Here is a 17873-nt window from a genome sequence, read left to right as displayed (position 1 = left end):
TTAGATTCATCTTGAACGTTTTAACTACAAAATAAAAGCTGATGTCTATGCAACATAGGAAAATATCGACTTGTGTAACATCTCAGTGAGCACACGGGCGTCATATTATTTTCTGTACTTTGCTGTGTGTTTGAACCACATAGCAAAAAACTGTTGGCGACAAGAATTGGAAAAGCAAGAAAGTACAAGAAAGGCTTTGAGTTCTATAAGGGGGTTAAACCAGAAAGCGGCGGGGGCAGGGAACAGTCAATCTTTGTGTGTGCACACTGCGTGTGCAGAGAGAAGACTCCTCAGGAGACCAGGACCTGGCTGAGTGTGTGCGGGGATGAAGCGGGTGGAGGGGAACTGGGGCTGGGGAGGAGGTACGCGCCCCGGAGGTGTCCCCCGCCCCCCACGATCCTTCTCGCCAACCCCCCGCCCCTCCTCCCTCCGTGACGCCGCTTCCCGTCTCCAGGCAACGTGGGGGCCAAACAACACGTCCGGGAGGCGGCCGCTGCCTGCCGGGCCCTCTCTTCTGGGACCCTGGATTTTCGGACACTGAGCGCCATGGCCCTGCCTCTGCTGCCGGGCAACAGCTTCAACCGCAACGTGAGTAGGAAGGGCGTCCGAGGTCACAGCTCCGGGCTGGAGTCTGGGGTCCAGGCAGGGTCGTGGCGTGACCACCTCCGCAGACTCTCCTGGAGGCCCCATGCTGCTGCCCTGGGTTGGTGGCAACTTGGACCAAACTTTATAGGCTGCTTCTCCCATCTCTCCAACTGCATCTGAATGTTTTTCCTAATTTAGAAATATATAGAGAGAGTCCTTATAGGTGGCAGGACCCTCAAAGGTAACAAATAATAGTGACGATAACCATTGGGGGTTTAATGTGTGCCAGGCGCTGTGCTTTAATCACCTTATGCAGCATCCAGTGTCCCAACAGCCCTTTGAATTAGGTAGTTTTTATTCCCAGTTACTATTGAGGAAACTGAGTCACAGAACCACACAGTCTCAGTGGTGAAGCTGGGTTTCTTTCAAGCAACCTTGTCTCCACAGCCCAGGAGCCTAATCATTATCCCCAGTATCCTGTGTGAAAAAAGATACCGTTTCAATTATCAAATCGAAGAAATCTGGCACTTATCAAGAGGGGTAGCTGGCAGATAAGAGTTCTATCAGCCTGTAAAGTTTACTCCCAAACTTTATAGAGACAGGCACCCAAACTTGGAGGGATTTTTTTTTCTCTATTTATAATTGGGAGGGGTTCATTTCTTTTTTTCTTTTTTCTTTTTTTTTTTCTGAGACGGAGTCTCGCTCTGTTGCCCAGGCTGGAGTGCAGTGGCCCGATCTCGGCTCACTGCAACCTCCACCTCCCAGGTTCAAGCGATTCTCCTGCCTCAGCCTCCCGAGTAGCTGGGATTACAGGCGCCCGCCACCACACCCGGCTAATTTTTGTATTTTTAGTAAAGATGGGGTTTCACCATGTTGGCCAGGCTGGCCTCGGACTCCTGACCTCAAGTGATCTGCCCGCCTCGGCCTCCCAAAGTGCTGGGATTACAGGCTGAGCCACTGCGCCTGTCCTGGAGGGGTTCATTTCAAAAGAAGATGAACGTACAGAACAAAGCAACACAACACAAAAAACCCTGAGCATGAAAGAACTTTTGCCAATAAATAGCACCTCATTTAAACGACAGCAGGAAAATGATTCAGGCTTTTGTTTATACTGGTTACTACTCTTCACTTGGGTCAGCCACCTGTGTCTGCAGGAGAAGCTAATTCCCAGTTAGATGGGAGGGAATTAGATGGAGCCACTCAAGGCAATTGTGTAAACCTTTGATAACTTTAGAAAGCAGGCAGCAGATTGAAGTATTTGGCTTTATGGTTTCCAAACAGTGTCTGTATCTAAGTTGTCGGCCCTGAAGTACCAGTTTTTTCTTTGTAGCTTCACGCCATTGAATTCTGACCCCTACACGTCTGGTCAGTCCAACTTTGAACACTGATTTGTGCATTTCTTGGTTGATGGGCAGAGGCTGGCCTTCCAGCACAGCATTGCCCTTTGGTAAGTTTAAGCCAGTCACGCAAACAAGAAAGGCCCCTGAGAGACGGGACATGAAAACAGATTCCAGAAGTAAAGAAGCATGCTGTGTAAAAGTAATTTTAATAAAAAATGAAAGTAAAGCCTACAGCTTTTTGCCCAGCAACACTCTGATTACCAGTGCCTGCCTCCTGCAGAAGTATCATAGCTCTCACGTGCAGTGATTAAGGATGGGAAGGAAAAACAGTGGATGGATGAAATATTTATAAATCTGCAAGGTTCTGCATGTATTTTTGCTTTTTAAAAAACTTTAAGATCATGAAGTACAACACGTATACAGAAAGATGCACAATGGATGATCACAAAATGAATATCAAGAAATTAAATATGGGGGCTGGGCGCAGTGGCTCACGCCTGTAATCCCAGCACTTTGGGAAGCAGAGATGGGAGGATCCCTTGAGCCCAGGAGTTCGAGACCAGCCTGGGCAATATAGTAAGACCTCATCTCTACAAAAGATTGAAAAAATTAGCCAAGCTTGGTGGCACATGCTTGTAGTCCCAGCTACTCAGGAGGCTGAGGTGGGAGAATCATTTGAGCCTGGGAGGTCGAGGCTGCAGTGAGCCATGATTGCATTACTGCACTCCAGCCTGGGCAACAGAGCCAGACCCTGTCTCAAAAAAATAAATAAAATATGACCTGTTCTCCAAAAATACCACCCTTGACTGGGGTTGCCAGATTTAGCGAATAAAAATACACATCTCAAATACTGCATGGAACCTGTTTATGGGAAAGGATTATTTATCGTTTACCAAATTTAACTGAGAATCTTGTATTTTATGTGACAACTCTACCTATGAACCTTTCTGTTCATTACCCCATCTCTACTCTCCAGATATAACCACTGTTCTGGCTCCTATCACTATAATTAGGTTTTGCTTGCCTTTGAACCTTTTATCAATGGAAATGTTTGGTGTTTATTCTTTTGTGACTGGCTTTTTTAGCTCAACAGTATGTTCGTTAGATTTGTCCATGTGGCTGTCTATAGAGGTAGTTTGTACATTTTTATTACTCTGCAGTATTGCATTGTATGATTTTCACATCATTTATATATACATTTTACTCTTGATAAATATTTGGCTTGTTTGGGGTTGTTAAGAATAGTTTTACTGTGACTATTTTTGTTCATGTTTTTTGGTAGGATTGCTAGATCATACAGTGTTCGTATGTTCAGCTTTAGTAGATGCTGTCAAAGTGATTATACTACTTAAATTCCCAACAGCATTTTATGTTCCTGTTGCTCCACATTCTTTCTAACACTTGGTATTGTTAGTCTTTTAAATTTTAGATATTTTGGTTGGTGGGTATAGCAACTCTTTGTAGTTATAATCTGTATTTCCTGATTCCTAATGAAATTGAGCATGTTTTACACATTTGTTGGTCATTTGTCTGACCATTTATTGGTCACTGCTTTTTTTTTTTTAGACGGAGTCTCGCTCTGTTGCCCAGGCTGGAGTGCAGTGGCGCAATCTCGGCTCATTGCAACCTCCGCCTCCCGGCTTCAAGCAATTCTCCTGCCTCAGCCTCCCGAGTAGCTGGAATTACAGGCATGTGCCATCATGCCTGGCTAATTTTTTTTTTTTAAATTTTTAGTAGAGACGGGGTTTCACCATGTTGGCCAGGCTGGTCTTGAACTCCTGACTTCAGGCGACCCGCCTGCCTCAGCCTCCCAAAGTGCTGGGATTACAGGCTTGAGCCACCGTGCCTGGCTTTATTTGTATGACCATTTATTGGTCACTACTTTTTTGTGTAGTACCTACTTATCTCTTGTCTAATGTTTACTGGGTTGTCTGCCTATTTCTTAGTGATTTGTAGAAGTTCTATATAAATTTTGGGTATCTTCTTGTCTGTGATTGGCCTTTTCCCTCTCTTAATGATGTTTTTGATGAATAATTTTTGGAAAAGATCACTCTTTCTCCATGTCTCTGCAGAGCCACTTTGTCAAAAATCAAGCATCCAGCTACGTGTGGGTCTATTTCTAGACTCATGAATATTTAAAACATTTATTTACTTTATGCCTGAGAACAATGGGAGTGTGTGCGCGCATGTGTGTATGTGCGTGTATACTAGAGAATGACAGTACCTTGGACTCATTCAACAAATCAGTATTTATTTATTGAGTATCCTAGTATGTGCCAAAATTAGGTGACTGCATTTAAAAAATTGTTACACTAGTCTTGGTACTAAATGTACTATGTGTTGCCCACAAATTAATATTTTAAAAACTTGTACTTAGTTAAAAGATTGGATGTTCTCTGGCATAGAATGGTTAGAAAGTCAGTAAAGCCATATCTGGCCTTTTAATCTTGTCCTTCCCCCCCTCCCCTGCTTGCTGAATTAAATTACCAAGTGAAAAACCTTGGCCTCCTGTAGATAGCATAATTACTTGGCTATTTGGATTTAAAATTATAACACAGCTAACTTTTATTGCTTTTCCATAGAATTGAAAAGGAACTTATGTGCCCCTTATTTAGCTGCCAGTGGTCAGTCGAAAGCAATAGATTGATTTCTGTCCACGGCTGGGTGATACGCAACCTATATTTCTCTCTCTGAAATACAAGAAGTATTGTGCCTTCTAAAATATGAACATTTGTACCTCTGATGACATTACAATTATTTTGATATGAGTTGAAAACCTTAGGGAAATATCACAACTAAATTCTAGATACACTGTATCTTTTTTCCAACAATTTCCGTGCTGAACTTGTATTGAGCAAGAGAATCTTGGGCATATTATCAAAATTGAAAATATTAAAATTAAAAGGGACATTTCCAGCCAAAGCCAAAAATCCTTTCTGCAGTATCTTGGACAGATGGTTGTGTGGCCCATCCTGATCCTGAGTGTCTCTAATGAATGATGAGGAGCTCACTCTTTCTGCTTTTTTTTTTTTTTTTTTTTTGGAGATGGAGTCTCGCTCTGTCACCCAGGCTGGAGCGCAATGGCGCCATCTCGGCTCACTGCAACCTCTGCCTCCCAGGTTCAATCGATTCTCCTGCCTCAGCCTCCTGAGTAGCTGGGATTACAGGTGTGTGCCACCACGCCTGGCTAATTTTTGTATTTTTAGTAGAATTGGGGTTTTACCGTGTTGATCAGGCTGGTCTCGAACTCCTGACCTCAGGTGATCCACCCGCCTCAGCCTCCCAAAGTGCTGGGATTACAGGCGTGAGCCACCGTGCCTGGCCGCTCTTTCTGCTTTTAATGAAGCTACCTTGCCACCATCTTAGGAGGGTTTGCTGTAAATAGCCCATCATCTAATTTGTAGTGAAGCAAAGTCCTCCTTAAGAAAAAAGAAAACATATTTGAATTTGCAGCAATAAAAAAAAAAAAAAAAGAATTTAATGAATCATGACGAGCTTTTTTTTTTTTTTGGAAAAGGAAAAAAGAAAAAGAAGAGAGTGGGGTAGAATAAAGAATTAGAGTGTATTATGCTTGAGAGGAGTTAAGTGTTTCACGGACCTTTTTGTCCTTCCTGTGTGTGCTTGTGTATGTATGTGAACTGGCCTGCACTAAAATATGCCTATTACTGTGGTTGTGCAATCAGTGTTTGAAAAACACTCATTCGAGCCATCTCCATCTTTTTTTTTTTTTGCGATAGGGTCTTGCTCTTTCTCCCAGGCTGGGGTGCAGTGGCAGGATCACAGCTCACAGTTCACTGCGCGCAGCCTCAACCTCCCGGGCTCAAGACATCCTCCCACCTCTGTTGCCACAGTAGCTAGGACTACAGACATGCACCACCATACCCAGCTAATTTTTAAAATTATTATTTGTAGAGATGCGGTCTCACTATATTGTCCAGACTGGGCAATTCTTATTTAAATTTAGATCTTCAGCTTCTTTCAAGGTCAGATCTCGTCTCTCACCCTTCAAAGAGCCTTGTCAGCCTTTCTCAATGTATTTTTTAAAATTTTTTGAGGTAAATTTCATGTAACATGAAATTAACCACTAACTATTTAAAAGTATACAATTCAGTGGTACTTAGTACATTCACACTGTTGTGCAACAACTAACACCTCTAACTAGTTTCAGAACATTTTCATCACCTCAAATCTCAATTTTTTCACCCTGGAGGAGTCTTTGAAATGATTTTGAGGTCTTAGAGAACTCCTGCATAAAAACTATATCTATAGCCCATGGTACATTAGCACAATCTGTGATAATAAATATGTAATTACATAAAAAGATGTTCAACATTATAGCTATTAGGGAAATAAGAATTAAAATCAAGATGAGATACCACTGTATACCTATTAAAATGGCTAAAATCCAAAACACAGTACCAATTGCTCACATGGATTTGAAATAACAGGAATTCTCACTCATTGCTGGTGGGAATGCGAAATGGTAATTTCTTATAAAGTTAAACACACACCTGCCATATGGCCAGTTCCGAATTTATGTGAAATAAATAAATTCCCATAAATAATTCTGGGTTAAACTCAAAATAAGCACATATCAATTTCATTTTCAACTGGAATGAGAATATTGTAGCTATAATAATCCAATAATAATTGTCTTTTTAAAGTAAAAAATGGTAGTTTTCTGTGGATCTCTTGATTTCAGCCAACTTATTTACCTACTCTTTCCCTTTCTCACAAAGGGTTATCAACCCTAAAGCAAGTGGGAATGTAGAAGAGGAAACTTCAGGTTGTTTTATGGTAAAATTTTCTGCTTGATTTATTTTTCCTTTTTACCTTATCCAAGTAGGCCTAAAAGTTCTCTATAGTTTCTATTATAGAGGGTGCTATTGAGGAATGATATATGGTATATGGTATGAACAAAAGTAGTTTTCTCCCCTATTAAAAACTGAAAAGGACTTTTCACCAGCTTTTTTGAGGGAAAAAAAACCCAAAACAGATAGTTAAACTTAGCTTACCTTTCTTTCCTTTTCATACATTCAAAAAACTTTTCAGTCAGCATAATATGAACATGTTAAATAATTCAAGTTATTTCTGTTTATATCTAAGATGGAATTTACTTTTTCAAAAAGTAGGCTAAGATGATTTAATTTAAATAAAGGTTGTAAACTCGTAATTAATGCTGTTTTCAACATCAAAATGTATTGACAATGTTACATAATAAAGCTACTAAAACTATATGACAAAGCATTATGAGTAAAAATATAACCTAAGATACAATTTTATACAAGACTTAAAAATTAAGTTCTTTTACTGACTGACATGATTGGGCTTAAATATAGGCAGTTACAAAATTATAATCTTGATTTCTTCATAGACCTGTATGTACATAAGAGTCTTATTTTTTAAAAGCTAAAAATAAATAATAAAATTTACCTCTCCACTCTGAAATCTGTGTTTATATTTTGCCACATAAATAATTCCGGGTCAAACTTGAAATAAGCACACATCAATTTCATTTTCAACTGGAATGAGAAGATTTCTGGCCTTTTCAATACTTGTTAAACAAGGAAAGCTTTACTTACATGTATAAGAAGTTGAAAATTATAGCAAAATGGTCATTGCTTTCCTATGAATGGCAGGATGCTTACTTTTATGTAAATTTTGAACTGGCCATATGGTAGGTGTGTGTTTATCTTTATAAGAAATTACCATTTTGCATTCCCACCAGCAATGATTGAGAATTTCTGTTATTCCAAATCCTTGTAAGCAATTGGTATTGCCAGTGTTTTGGATTTTAGCCATTTTAATAGGTGTATAGTGGTATCTCTTCTTTTCTCTCTCTCTTTTTTTTTTTCTTTTGAGACTGAGTCTCACTCTGTCGCCCAGGCTGGAGTGTAGTGGCGCGATCTTGGCTCACTGCAACCCTCTGCCTCCCAGTTCAAGCTATTCTTCTGCCTCAGCCTCCCGAGTAGCTGAGATTACAGGTGTGTGCCACCACGCCCGGCTAATTTTTGTATTTTGGGTAGAGATGGGGTTTCACCATGTTGGCCAGGCTGGTCTTGAACTCCTGACCTCAGGCGATCCACCCACCTCGGCCTCCCAAAGTGCTGAGATTACAGGCCTGAGCCACCACACCCGGCCTGGTATCTCCTCTTGATTTTAATTTTTATTTCCCTAATGGCTATGATGTTGAACATCTTTTTACGTGCTTATTTGCCATCCGTATATCCCCTTTGGTGAAATGTCTGTTCGTGTCTTCTACTCATATTTAATTGGGGAGTTTCCTTACTTGAATTCCTGACCTCAGGCGATCCGCCTGATGAGTTTTGAAAGTCATTTTTAATATATTCTGGATACAAGTTGGATGCAAGTCTATTATTGAATGTATGGTCTGTAAATATTTTGTTCCAGTCTATGGCTTGAATTTTCATTCTCTTAAAGCAAGGCTAAAAAATATGTACATATATTTAAGGATAAAATATAACATGAGTTCAAAAACTATTGTTTTCAATGCAAATTAAGGATTATAGGGTTTTTACTTCTTTGATTTTATATATTTACATGTAATCTTGCTTCATAAGTACATTAGCTGAATTACTTATCCTAACATAAATAAAAATATACAACCATATAATAATTTTTAATTAATAATAACATTATTAACAATTTGAGTTTTGAAAATAGTTTAAGATTTCTTTATAGCTATTTCTGTTGTGAGAGTATATCCCACCAGGAATGTATAGTCAAATTACTGGGTTTTAGTTTCATTTAAATCATTGCTGTCGGTATGGTTAAGTCACCAACTCAGTATCTAGTTAGGTTCATTTGTTTCATTGTGCTTTTGTTTCTGAACTTAAAAAAAAAAGCATTTGTATGGTCTCAAAGTCAAATTTGCAAAGTAAGTTACTTTCAGAGAGCTCTAGCTTTTATCTTTATCTCTTCAATCTTATTCTCTCCCTCTCTCCATAATAACTTAAAAAAAAACCTTTATTTAGTTTGGGGTTATCCTCTTTCTCTTCCTCCTTCTCTTCTTTTTTTTTTTTAATTTTTAAAACAGCAAATTGTTAAATTTATTCACATGTTCCCCTTTTATTCAATACATGGTAGCATAATCTACACAGTCTTTTGAACCTTCCTTTTTTCATTTTAACAGTATATCTTGGAGATCACTTGGTAGTGGTATATAGGGCTCTTCCTCATTTCTTTTTATAGTTACATAGTACTCCATTTTGTAGACTTAACAATAGTTTATTCAACCCATCCCCTTTTGGTGTACAGTTACATTATTTCCAGTCTTTTGTTATTCAGTAATGTTGCAATAAATAGCCAAACTGTGCTTCAAAAGACACTATCAGAAAAGTGAAAAAGCAGCTGACAGTGTGGGAGGAAATATTTATAAAGCATATTATCTGATAAGGGACTAGATTCAGAATATGTAAATAACTCCCAAAACTCAATAATAAAAAGACAAATAGGCCAGGTGCGGTGGCTCACGCCTGTAATCCCAGCACTTTGGGAGGCTGAGGCAGGCGGATCACCTGAGGTCAGGAGTTTGAGACCAGCCTGACTAACATGGAGAAATCTGTCTCTACTAAAAATACAAAATTAGCTGGGTGTTGTGGCGCATGCCTGTAATCCCAGCTACTCGGGAGGCTGAGACAGGAGAATCACTTGAACCTGGGAGGCAGAGGTTGTGGTGAGCCGAGATCGCACCATTGCACTCCAGCCTGGGCAACAAGAGTGCAACTTCATTTCAAAAAGCCAACAAACAAACAAAAAGGCAAATAATCCAGTTTTGGTGGTATGGGATTGCTGGGCAGACAAAACAATTGCTGTCTACTATGCTAGATCACAGGATAGTTTTGATATAAAGAATTCTGTCACTTTGTTCCCAGTAACTATTAAAATATCCCTGAAATTACATTATTTCAGATTGGGCCGCTTATTGAAGCTGCCATCCATACTTTGGAAATAACATATTCCATTGCTATTCCTAAATGTTCATTTGAATTTCAGGAATTAGAGTCTCTTTGCCTACGTAGGATTCAAACACCTAATTTTGGTCACCATGCATTCTGTACTGAACTTCGTAGCTCTGTCACCTAGGGTACATTTGACTATAAGTCACAGAATACCTGACTAACAGTGGTTTAAGCCAAATTAATTTTCTCATATCATAAGAACTTTAGAGGTGTAGCAGTTTCAGATTTAGGCAGTGACTGATGAATGTCATAAAGAACCCAGGCTCTTTTTATCTCTGCATTCTGCCATCTTCAGAATATTGGCTTTTCTTTCTTAGGCTTGTGACCTCATAGTTGCAAAATAGTTGCCTCAGCTCCAGTCATCACAACTACATGTAACCATGTTCAAGACAAACAGGAAGGAGAGGGAGGGGAAACAGCTCTTCTTATATGAGAAAACAAAATGTTTTCCAGGAGCCCCCCAGTAGATTCCCTCCTTCCATCTTATTTGCTAAAATTGATGCACATGGCCATCCTTTACTACAAGGAATGCTGGGAAATTATCTTGTTTTTTTTTTTCACCATCTACTTTTGGAGGTGGGAAAAGGAAAAGAGGGTTCAATAGTGGCCAACAAACTTTGTCACACCAGCCACAGACAATACCTGTGAGTCTGGTATTGTCAGACTTAGTAGTATCCCTTTCATTACAATTTGTGTTTTTAAATTATACAAGTAACACATGAGTATATCAATATTGCGAAGGATACCAAGAATACTGTTCTTTGTAAACTATCTTCTTTTCCATAATGGGAAACAAGCCTAATACTCCAGTTAATCCAGCATGTTCACTGTTTGTCCTTTGGGTATATTTTGGACTTTCCCACTCAATTATTAGTTTGTTTGTCCCCTTGCCTGATAGCAGCATCCTCATGCCTCTTCCTCTTCCCATCTAGATCCTGACCTTCCCTCAAAACTTGGCTTTAATCCCCCCTCCTCATTAAAGCCTTCCCCGATCATCTCAGCAAGAACCATCTGTCTACATAAGCTTGCATGCTCATATTGCCCATTTACCGCCTTATTTCCTGTGTTGTGTTTTGTGTTCTTTATGTGTGATCGTGGCAGTCCTCAGCTGACTAAGAAACTGTGATTGGTGGCTCTTTGGGTTGCCCTTCACGTTCTCAGTGCCTTCATTACACAAACCGGGTCCTTAATAGGTGATTGTCCATTGCTGCCTCTACCTGCAGCAACCATGGTTGAAACATAGATGGAAATAAACACAGCTTGGGGGAATCTTCTCTGGAATTAGTTTCCTGCTTATGTCTTCCGCTACTGCTGTGGAACAAAATAGTTCTTATTTTAGCAATAGTGAATATAAAGGATGAAGAAAGTCATTTGCTTTTGTGGCTTAAATAGGAGATAAGTCTCTCGGGATACATGGTTTATACACAGCAGCCAGGGCAATATGAAGATGTCCCTATCTAAATTGTGACGCAAAGCCTCTCTGTGGCCTCTTGCGCCATGCTGAGGGATATTTTTCTCTCTCTCATTGGCATCCAGTTTGGGTTTTCCTGGAAGCAGCAGGTTTGTCTATGCATATTCATCAGTCAGGACTCCTAAGGAGACCATTCTCCCCTCAGTAGGATTCCAGCTATGCTAATGGTAAAGGGATTTCTTAGGCCATTTCCTGGGGGAGTTTATTCTGTTTCTACAGTTGCAGAAAGGGCAGAGCCAACTTCTTGCAGAGGGGGGATTCCCTAAAGCAAAGGGTATTGAGGGGTGCGCATTTTTATTTCCCCTTACCCAGGCCCCTGGGTGCTCAAATTCTACCTGGTGACTCCAGTGTGGCAAAGTGAACAGCTTGACCAGCTGAATACTGAACAAATTCTTTGCTTTCCTAATGGTATGTTTGACATCCCAAAGGAGGGAATGGTCAAAACAACTAGATTTTTTCGGGGTTGGGGGTGGGGAGAAGTTTAGGTCAATTGCATGGTTTAACTGTAATTTAGACTACCTTTTCTTCTTCACATGAATTTGGTAATTGAAACATACTGTTCTGTTAAATTCAAGCACAGATGTTTGTTTAATCACTTACAGGACTATTTCCATATCATTTCGGTTAGAGTTTAGTCATTTGTTGCTCAGCTGTGTTCAGACCTAAACTTTATAAAAGGCACGTGAGTAGAGCCTTTCCTAGTGACTAAGGAAAGTGGACCTTCTCTTTCCTTTTTTTTTAATTGAAGTTTTTATTGAGATAATTGTAAATTGACATGTAGATTCACTTAAGAGTACAGAGAGGTCCTATTTACCCCTCACCCCATTTGCCCCAATGGTAACATTTTTCTTTTCTTTTCTTTTTGTTTTTAAGATAGGGTCTTGCTCTGTCACCCAGGCTGGAGTGCAGTGGCATAATCATAGTTCACTACACCCTCGACCTCCCTGGATTAATCGATCCTCCCACCTCAGCCCCTTGAGTAGCCGGAACCGCAGGTGCACACCACCACACCTGGCTAATTTTTAAAAATTATTTTTTCTAGAGTTAGAGGGTCTTGCTATGTTGCCCAGGCTGGTCTCGAACTCTTGGACTCAAGCGATTTGTCTGCCTCGGCCCCCCGAAGTGTTGAGATTACAGGTGTGAGCTACTGTGTCCAGCTCATTTTTCAAAGCTATAGTATAATATCACAATCAGTATCTTGACATTGATATACTCCACTGATCTTATTCAGATTTCCCCAGCTTCACTTGTATTCATTTGTATGTTTGTGTGTGTGTATTTAGTCTAACCTACACATGTGGTGCAATGTATACATTTCCACCACAGTAAAGGTATAAAAGTCTTATCACCACAGGGATTCCTCATGTTGTCGTTTTATAACCACACCTCGCTCCCTTCCACCAACTCCCCCAACCCTACCATTCCTAACCCCTGGCAACAACGAATCTGTTTTCCATTTCTAAAATTTTGCTATTTCAAAATGTTACATAAATGGAGTCATAAAGTATGTACCTTTTGGAATTTGTTTTTTCCACTTGGTATAAGTCCCTGGGGATTTATCCAGGTGGTTGCGTATATCAACTGTTCATTTTTACTACTGAGTAGTAGTTCATGTATGTATCACAATTTCTTTACATTTGCCTTTGGAAGGACATTGGGGCTATTTCTAGTTTTTAGCTATTATGAATAAAGCTGCCGTGAACATGTATGTACAGGTTTTTGTGTGAGCATACATTTTCATTTCTCTAGGATAAGAGCCCAAGAGTGTAATTGCGTGTTATTTGATACTTACATGTTTAATTTTATAAAAAGACAATCAAACTATTTTTGAGAGCAAATTACCATTTTACATTCCCAACAATATATGAGTGATCTAGTTTCTTTGCACCCTGGTCCGCATTTAGTGTTATCACTATTTTTATTTTAGCTGTCTGAGAGGTGTGTAGTGATATCTCATGGTGGGTTTAATTGGCATTTCTCTGATGGTTAATTAATTGAATATCTTTTCATGTGCTTATTTGTCATCTGTATATCCAGCTAAGTGAAATGTCTGTTTATGTCTTTGGCTCATTTCTAATTGGATTGTTTTTTACTAAGATTTATTTATTTATTTGTTTATTTATTTATTTATTTATTTATCTGGAGACAGAGTCTCACTGTGTTGCCCAGGCTGGAGTACAGTGGCATGATCTTGGCTCACTGCAATCTCTGCCTCCCAGGTTCAAGTGACTCTCGTGCCTCAGCCTCCCAAGTAGTTGGGATTACAGGCATGAGCCACCATGCCCAGCCTTGTTTTTTTTTACTGTTAAGTTTTGAGAATTCTTTATGCATTCTGAATACTAGTCCTTTGAGATGTGGTTTGCACATATTTCCTCCCAGTTTGTGGCTTATCTTTTCATCCTGTTAACAGTATCTTTTGTAGAGCCAAAGTGTCTCATTTTGTTAAGGTCTAATTTATCGGTTTTTTTCTTTTATGAGTTGCGCTTTTGGTGTCAAGTCTAAGGACTCACTGCCTAGCCCTACATCATGAAGATTGTCTCCTGTGATGGTTTATTTTGAGATGGAGTTTTACTTTGTTGCCCAGGCTGGAGTGCAGTGGCACAATCTCGGCTCACTGCAGACTCAACCTCCCAGGTTCAAGCAGTCCTCCTGCCTCAGTCCCCCAATAGCTGGGACAACAGGTGTGCACCACTGTACCAGGCTCTTTTTTTTTTTTTTTGGTAGAGACAGGGTTTTACCATGTTGCCCAGGCTTGTCTCAAACTCTTGAACTCAAGAGATCCACCTGCCTCAGCCTCCCACAGTGCTAAGATTACAGGTGTGAGCCACTGTGCCTGGCCTCCTATGTTGTTGTTTTTTTCTAAAGGATTTATAGTTTTACATTTTATATTTAATGTGATCTGCCGGGCATGGTGGCTCATGCCTATAATCCCAGCACTTTGGGAGGCTGAGGTGGGAGGATTGCTTGAGGCCAGGAGTTCAGGACCAGCCTGGGCAATGTAAGGGGACTTTGACTCTACAAAAATAATAATACAAAAAAGCCTGGTGTGGTGGGGTGCAGCTGTGGTCCCAACTGCTTGGGAGGCTGAAGTGGGAGGATGGCTTGAGCCTGAGAGATGGAGGCTGCAGTAAGCTGTGGTCACACTACTGTACTGTATCCTGGGGGACAGTGTTTGACCCTGTATCAAAAAAAAAAAAATTCTGTGATCCATTTTAAGTTAATTTTTATTTAAGGTGTGAGATTTAGGTCATGATGAACTTTTTTGGCCTATAGATGCCCAGTTGCTCAAGCACCATCTGTTGTAAAGGATATCCTTCCATTGAATTGCTTTTGAATCTTTTACAAAACCATTTGAGCATATTCGTGTGGGTTGTCTTTTGAGTTGTCTGTTCTGTTCCATTGGTCGCTGTGTCTATCCGTCTGCCATTGCCACACAGTTTTTATTACTGTATCTGTATAGTAAACCTTAATATCAGGTTCAGTTCTTCCTCCCACTTTATTTTTCTTTGTCAAGATTATTTGTCTTTTTTTTGTTTTTCCTAATATATAAAGAAAATTACTCTTTAGATCAGTTAATAATCTTATTCTGCTAAAAAAATTAAAAGATAGCTTTTAGAGACTGCATGCGTTAGTTTGTAATGCTTTCTCCTGAAAGTAATGGAATACCCGACTAATAGAGGCTTAAAGAAGCAGGGATTTATTTTTTTCACCAAGTAGGAAGCCTGGAGGTGTTACCAGCGGAGGGTGTTCAGGTTCTTGGCATCGTGAACAAAGAATTGGACAAAATGCACAAACAAAGCAAGGAAAGAATTAAGCAACAAAAGCAGAGATTTATTAAAAATGAAAGTACACTCCACAGTCTGGGAGCGGGCGGAGCATAGGGGCGGAGCAAGAGCCCCTTTACAGAATTTTCTGGGGTTTAAATACCTTCTAGAGGCTTCCCATTGGTTACTTGACGTAGACCCTATGTAAATGAAGTAGTGGCCCAGCAATCAGTTTGACTGGTTGCAGAAAGCAACCAATCAGAGGCTGAAGTGAAGTTACAAAGGTTACACCCTATGCAAGCATCTGATTGGTTGTGGAAAGCAGCCAATTAGAGGCTGAAGTGAAGTTACAAAGTTTACACCCTATGCAAGCATCTGATTGGTTGTGGAAAGCAACCAATTAGAGGCTAAAGTGAAGTTACATAGTTACACTCCTATGCAAACTTTCTGCAATCAATCAGAGATACTTTTTGCTTTCTGCAGCCAATCAGATACTTTCAATTTTCCATCTGCCATGCAGAAAAAGGTGGGGGTCACGGGGAGATTGCAAAGGGAGTAGCCTCCCTTGGGTCTTTTTGTTACTTAGGTGTGGAAAGTTGTGGTTTTCCTTTTGATTTAGTTCTAAGAAGTCAGCGTAAATTGGCCTTAGGTTCCCTGCCTCCAGACCCTATTCTCTTGCTTCAGAGGTAGGTGGCTGCTGGCACATGTATAGAGGCTCAGCATTGTCTCAGCCAGCATTTCTGCAATCTTGCCCATTATCCCAAGATGGCTGCTGCAGCTCCAGGGATCATATATACATTTCAAGGCAAGAAGAGGTGAATGAGGGGAACGTGACCTGTATCTGTCCCTTGGCTCAAGAGAGCAAAAATCCTTCATAGAATTCCAAAACAGACTCCTAAAAAGAGGCTGAGGAAACTAAGTGCAGTGTGTAGCTTTTTCTGGAGTTTTTAAATGGAGACTTGCAAGGGAGAAGGAATTTGGGAATGGCTGCACGAATCAGCTACCATGAGCCAGTGGTTTCAACTTACTTTGGGTGAAATCTTTAGAATTCTCTTTATTGATTGGTGCCTTAAGTTGAATTATTTAGAGCAAAAATATCAGAGCCTTATGAGAAAGATTCTGCAGATCTCCAGATCTTATTGATTTAAATTTTGTTTTTCACTCTACTGATTTAAATACATTATTAAATGTATAAAATCAATCTTATTGTTATATTGAGTTGATGGCTAAGAATCATGAGCACAACACTTTTTCAAGTTAGTTTTAGAAAGAGAGGAAATTAGCTTAAAAAATGTTTGAGATTTTCTTTGACGTGCCTTTTTAATTTGCACATTTGGGGTTAGTTTTTGAGTGATTTAGCTTAATTAATAAGTAATGATGGCTTTCACGCTCTTATAGTCTTACATTCTTAGATCCCACCATACCTGAGGCAATTTTGTTATTTTCTCTGGGAGGTTCACAGTATCTGCTGAATGACTTTTTCTTCTCCATAAAAGTACAGAAAAAAAGAAAAGAATAAATGAATTTTTAAAATAAATATTAGATGAGGGAGGAAAAAACCCCACACTATTCACAGAATAGAAGCAAATTAGTCCAGAACCTGATCAGGCAGAAATATCTAAGAATGATAGTTTTAGATAATTCTGTATCAAATTTTCTATTAACCTAAAAAAATAGAAAAATAAGTTGTGTTAATGTTTATTGAAATATTAAATATTAACTGTCTCTCTTCAATTCCCAAATTTCCAGTAACTGCTGGTGACTGTAGAGGGATTTCTACAGCACTCTCTTTTAATGCTTCCCCAGCTTTTAAGGGATTGAGTCTAGATCCAATTATTTGGTCTATTTCCTCCCTTCCGGGTCATGGTGGATGTTTTTGCTATTATATTTGCCAAAAGCAAAAGTAACAATTCAATCCTGATGACTTAAACAAGGAGACATCTATTACTTTTCTCAAAAAAGCACAAAGAATATGAGGCCCATTGCTTAAGGGCACAGGTGTTGGGTTTGCATTCCTGGATTCACCACTTATACTAGTTGAGTGACCTTGGGCAAATTACTAAAACTCTGTCTCTCAGAATCCCCATCTAGGCCGGACACAGTGGCTCTGCCTGTAATCCTAGCACTTTGGGAGGCCGAGGTGGGCAGATTGCTTGAGCCCAGGAGTTTGAGACCAGCCTAGTCAACATGGTGAAACCCCGTCTCTACAAAAATTAGCCAGGTGTGGTGGCATGGGCCTGTAGTCCCAGCTACTCAGGAGGCTGAGGTGGGAGGATCGCTTGAGCCCAGGAGGTTGAGGCTGCAGTGAGCCATGATTGTGCCACTGCACTCCAGCCTGGGCTACAGAGTGAGACCCTGTCTCAAAAAAAAAAAAAAAAAAAAAAATCAGACTCCTCATGTATAAAATAGGGATGATGATAGAATATACTCAGAGATTTTTCTCTCTGAGGATTAAGAGCATTAAAAAAATTTGCATATCTCATTTATTAATGAGGTTAACTATATTTTAGTATGTTTATTGGCTATTTCCATTTCCTTTTTTTGCGAAGTGCCTTTTCAAATCCATTGCCCATTTTTCTGTTGGGTTTTCCTTTTTTTAGTGTACATATATATGAGATAAAGAGTGGTCTTTCCATATGTGTATACAATGTGTAATGAGCAAATCAGGCATGTTTATCACCTCAAATATTTATCATTTCTTTGTGTTGAGAACATTCAAAATCCTCTCTTC

The 17873-nt window shown here is 39.7% G+C and overlaps 1 protein-coding gene across 1 annotated transcript in view; it reads left to right on the top strand.

The window, feature by feature from the left end:
- The first annotated feature begins 307 nt into the window (after nucleotides 1-307).
- The window catches only part of EFHC2 (EF-hand domain containing 2), a 198236-nt gene continuing 180670 nt past the window's right edge, over nucleotides 308-17873 (top strand). Inside the window, exon 1 of the mRNA XM_004064037.5 lies at nucleotides 308-588. Within this exon, the coding sequence (XP_004064085.1) occupies nucleotides 547-588 (42 nt within the window). The 5' untranslated portion in view covers nucleotides 308-546. The remainder of the gene's footprint in view (nucleotides 589-17873) is intronic.

Source organism: Gorilla gorilla, chromosome X (genome assembly GCF_029281585.2).
Source record: "Gorilla gorilla gorilla isolate KB3781 chromosome X, NHGRI_mGorGor1-v2.1_pri, whole genome shotgun sequence".
NCBI classification, from domain to species: Eukaryota; Metazoa; Chordata; class Mammalia; order Primates; family Hominidae; genus Gorilla; species Gorilla gorilla.
The sequence above is the reverse complement of the archived record's forward strand: the minus strand, read 5'-3'. Positions and strand labels throughout refer to the sequence as shown.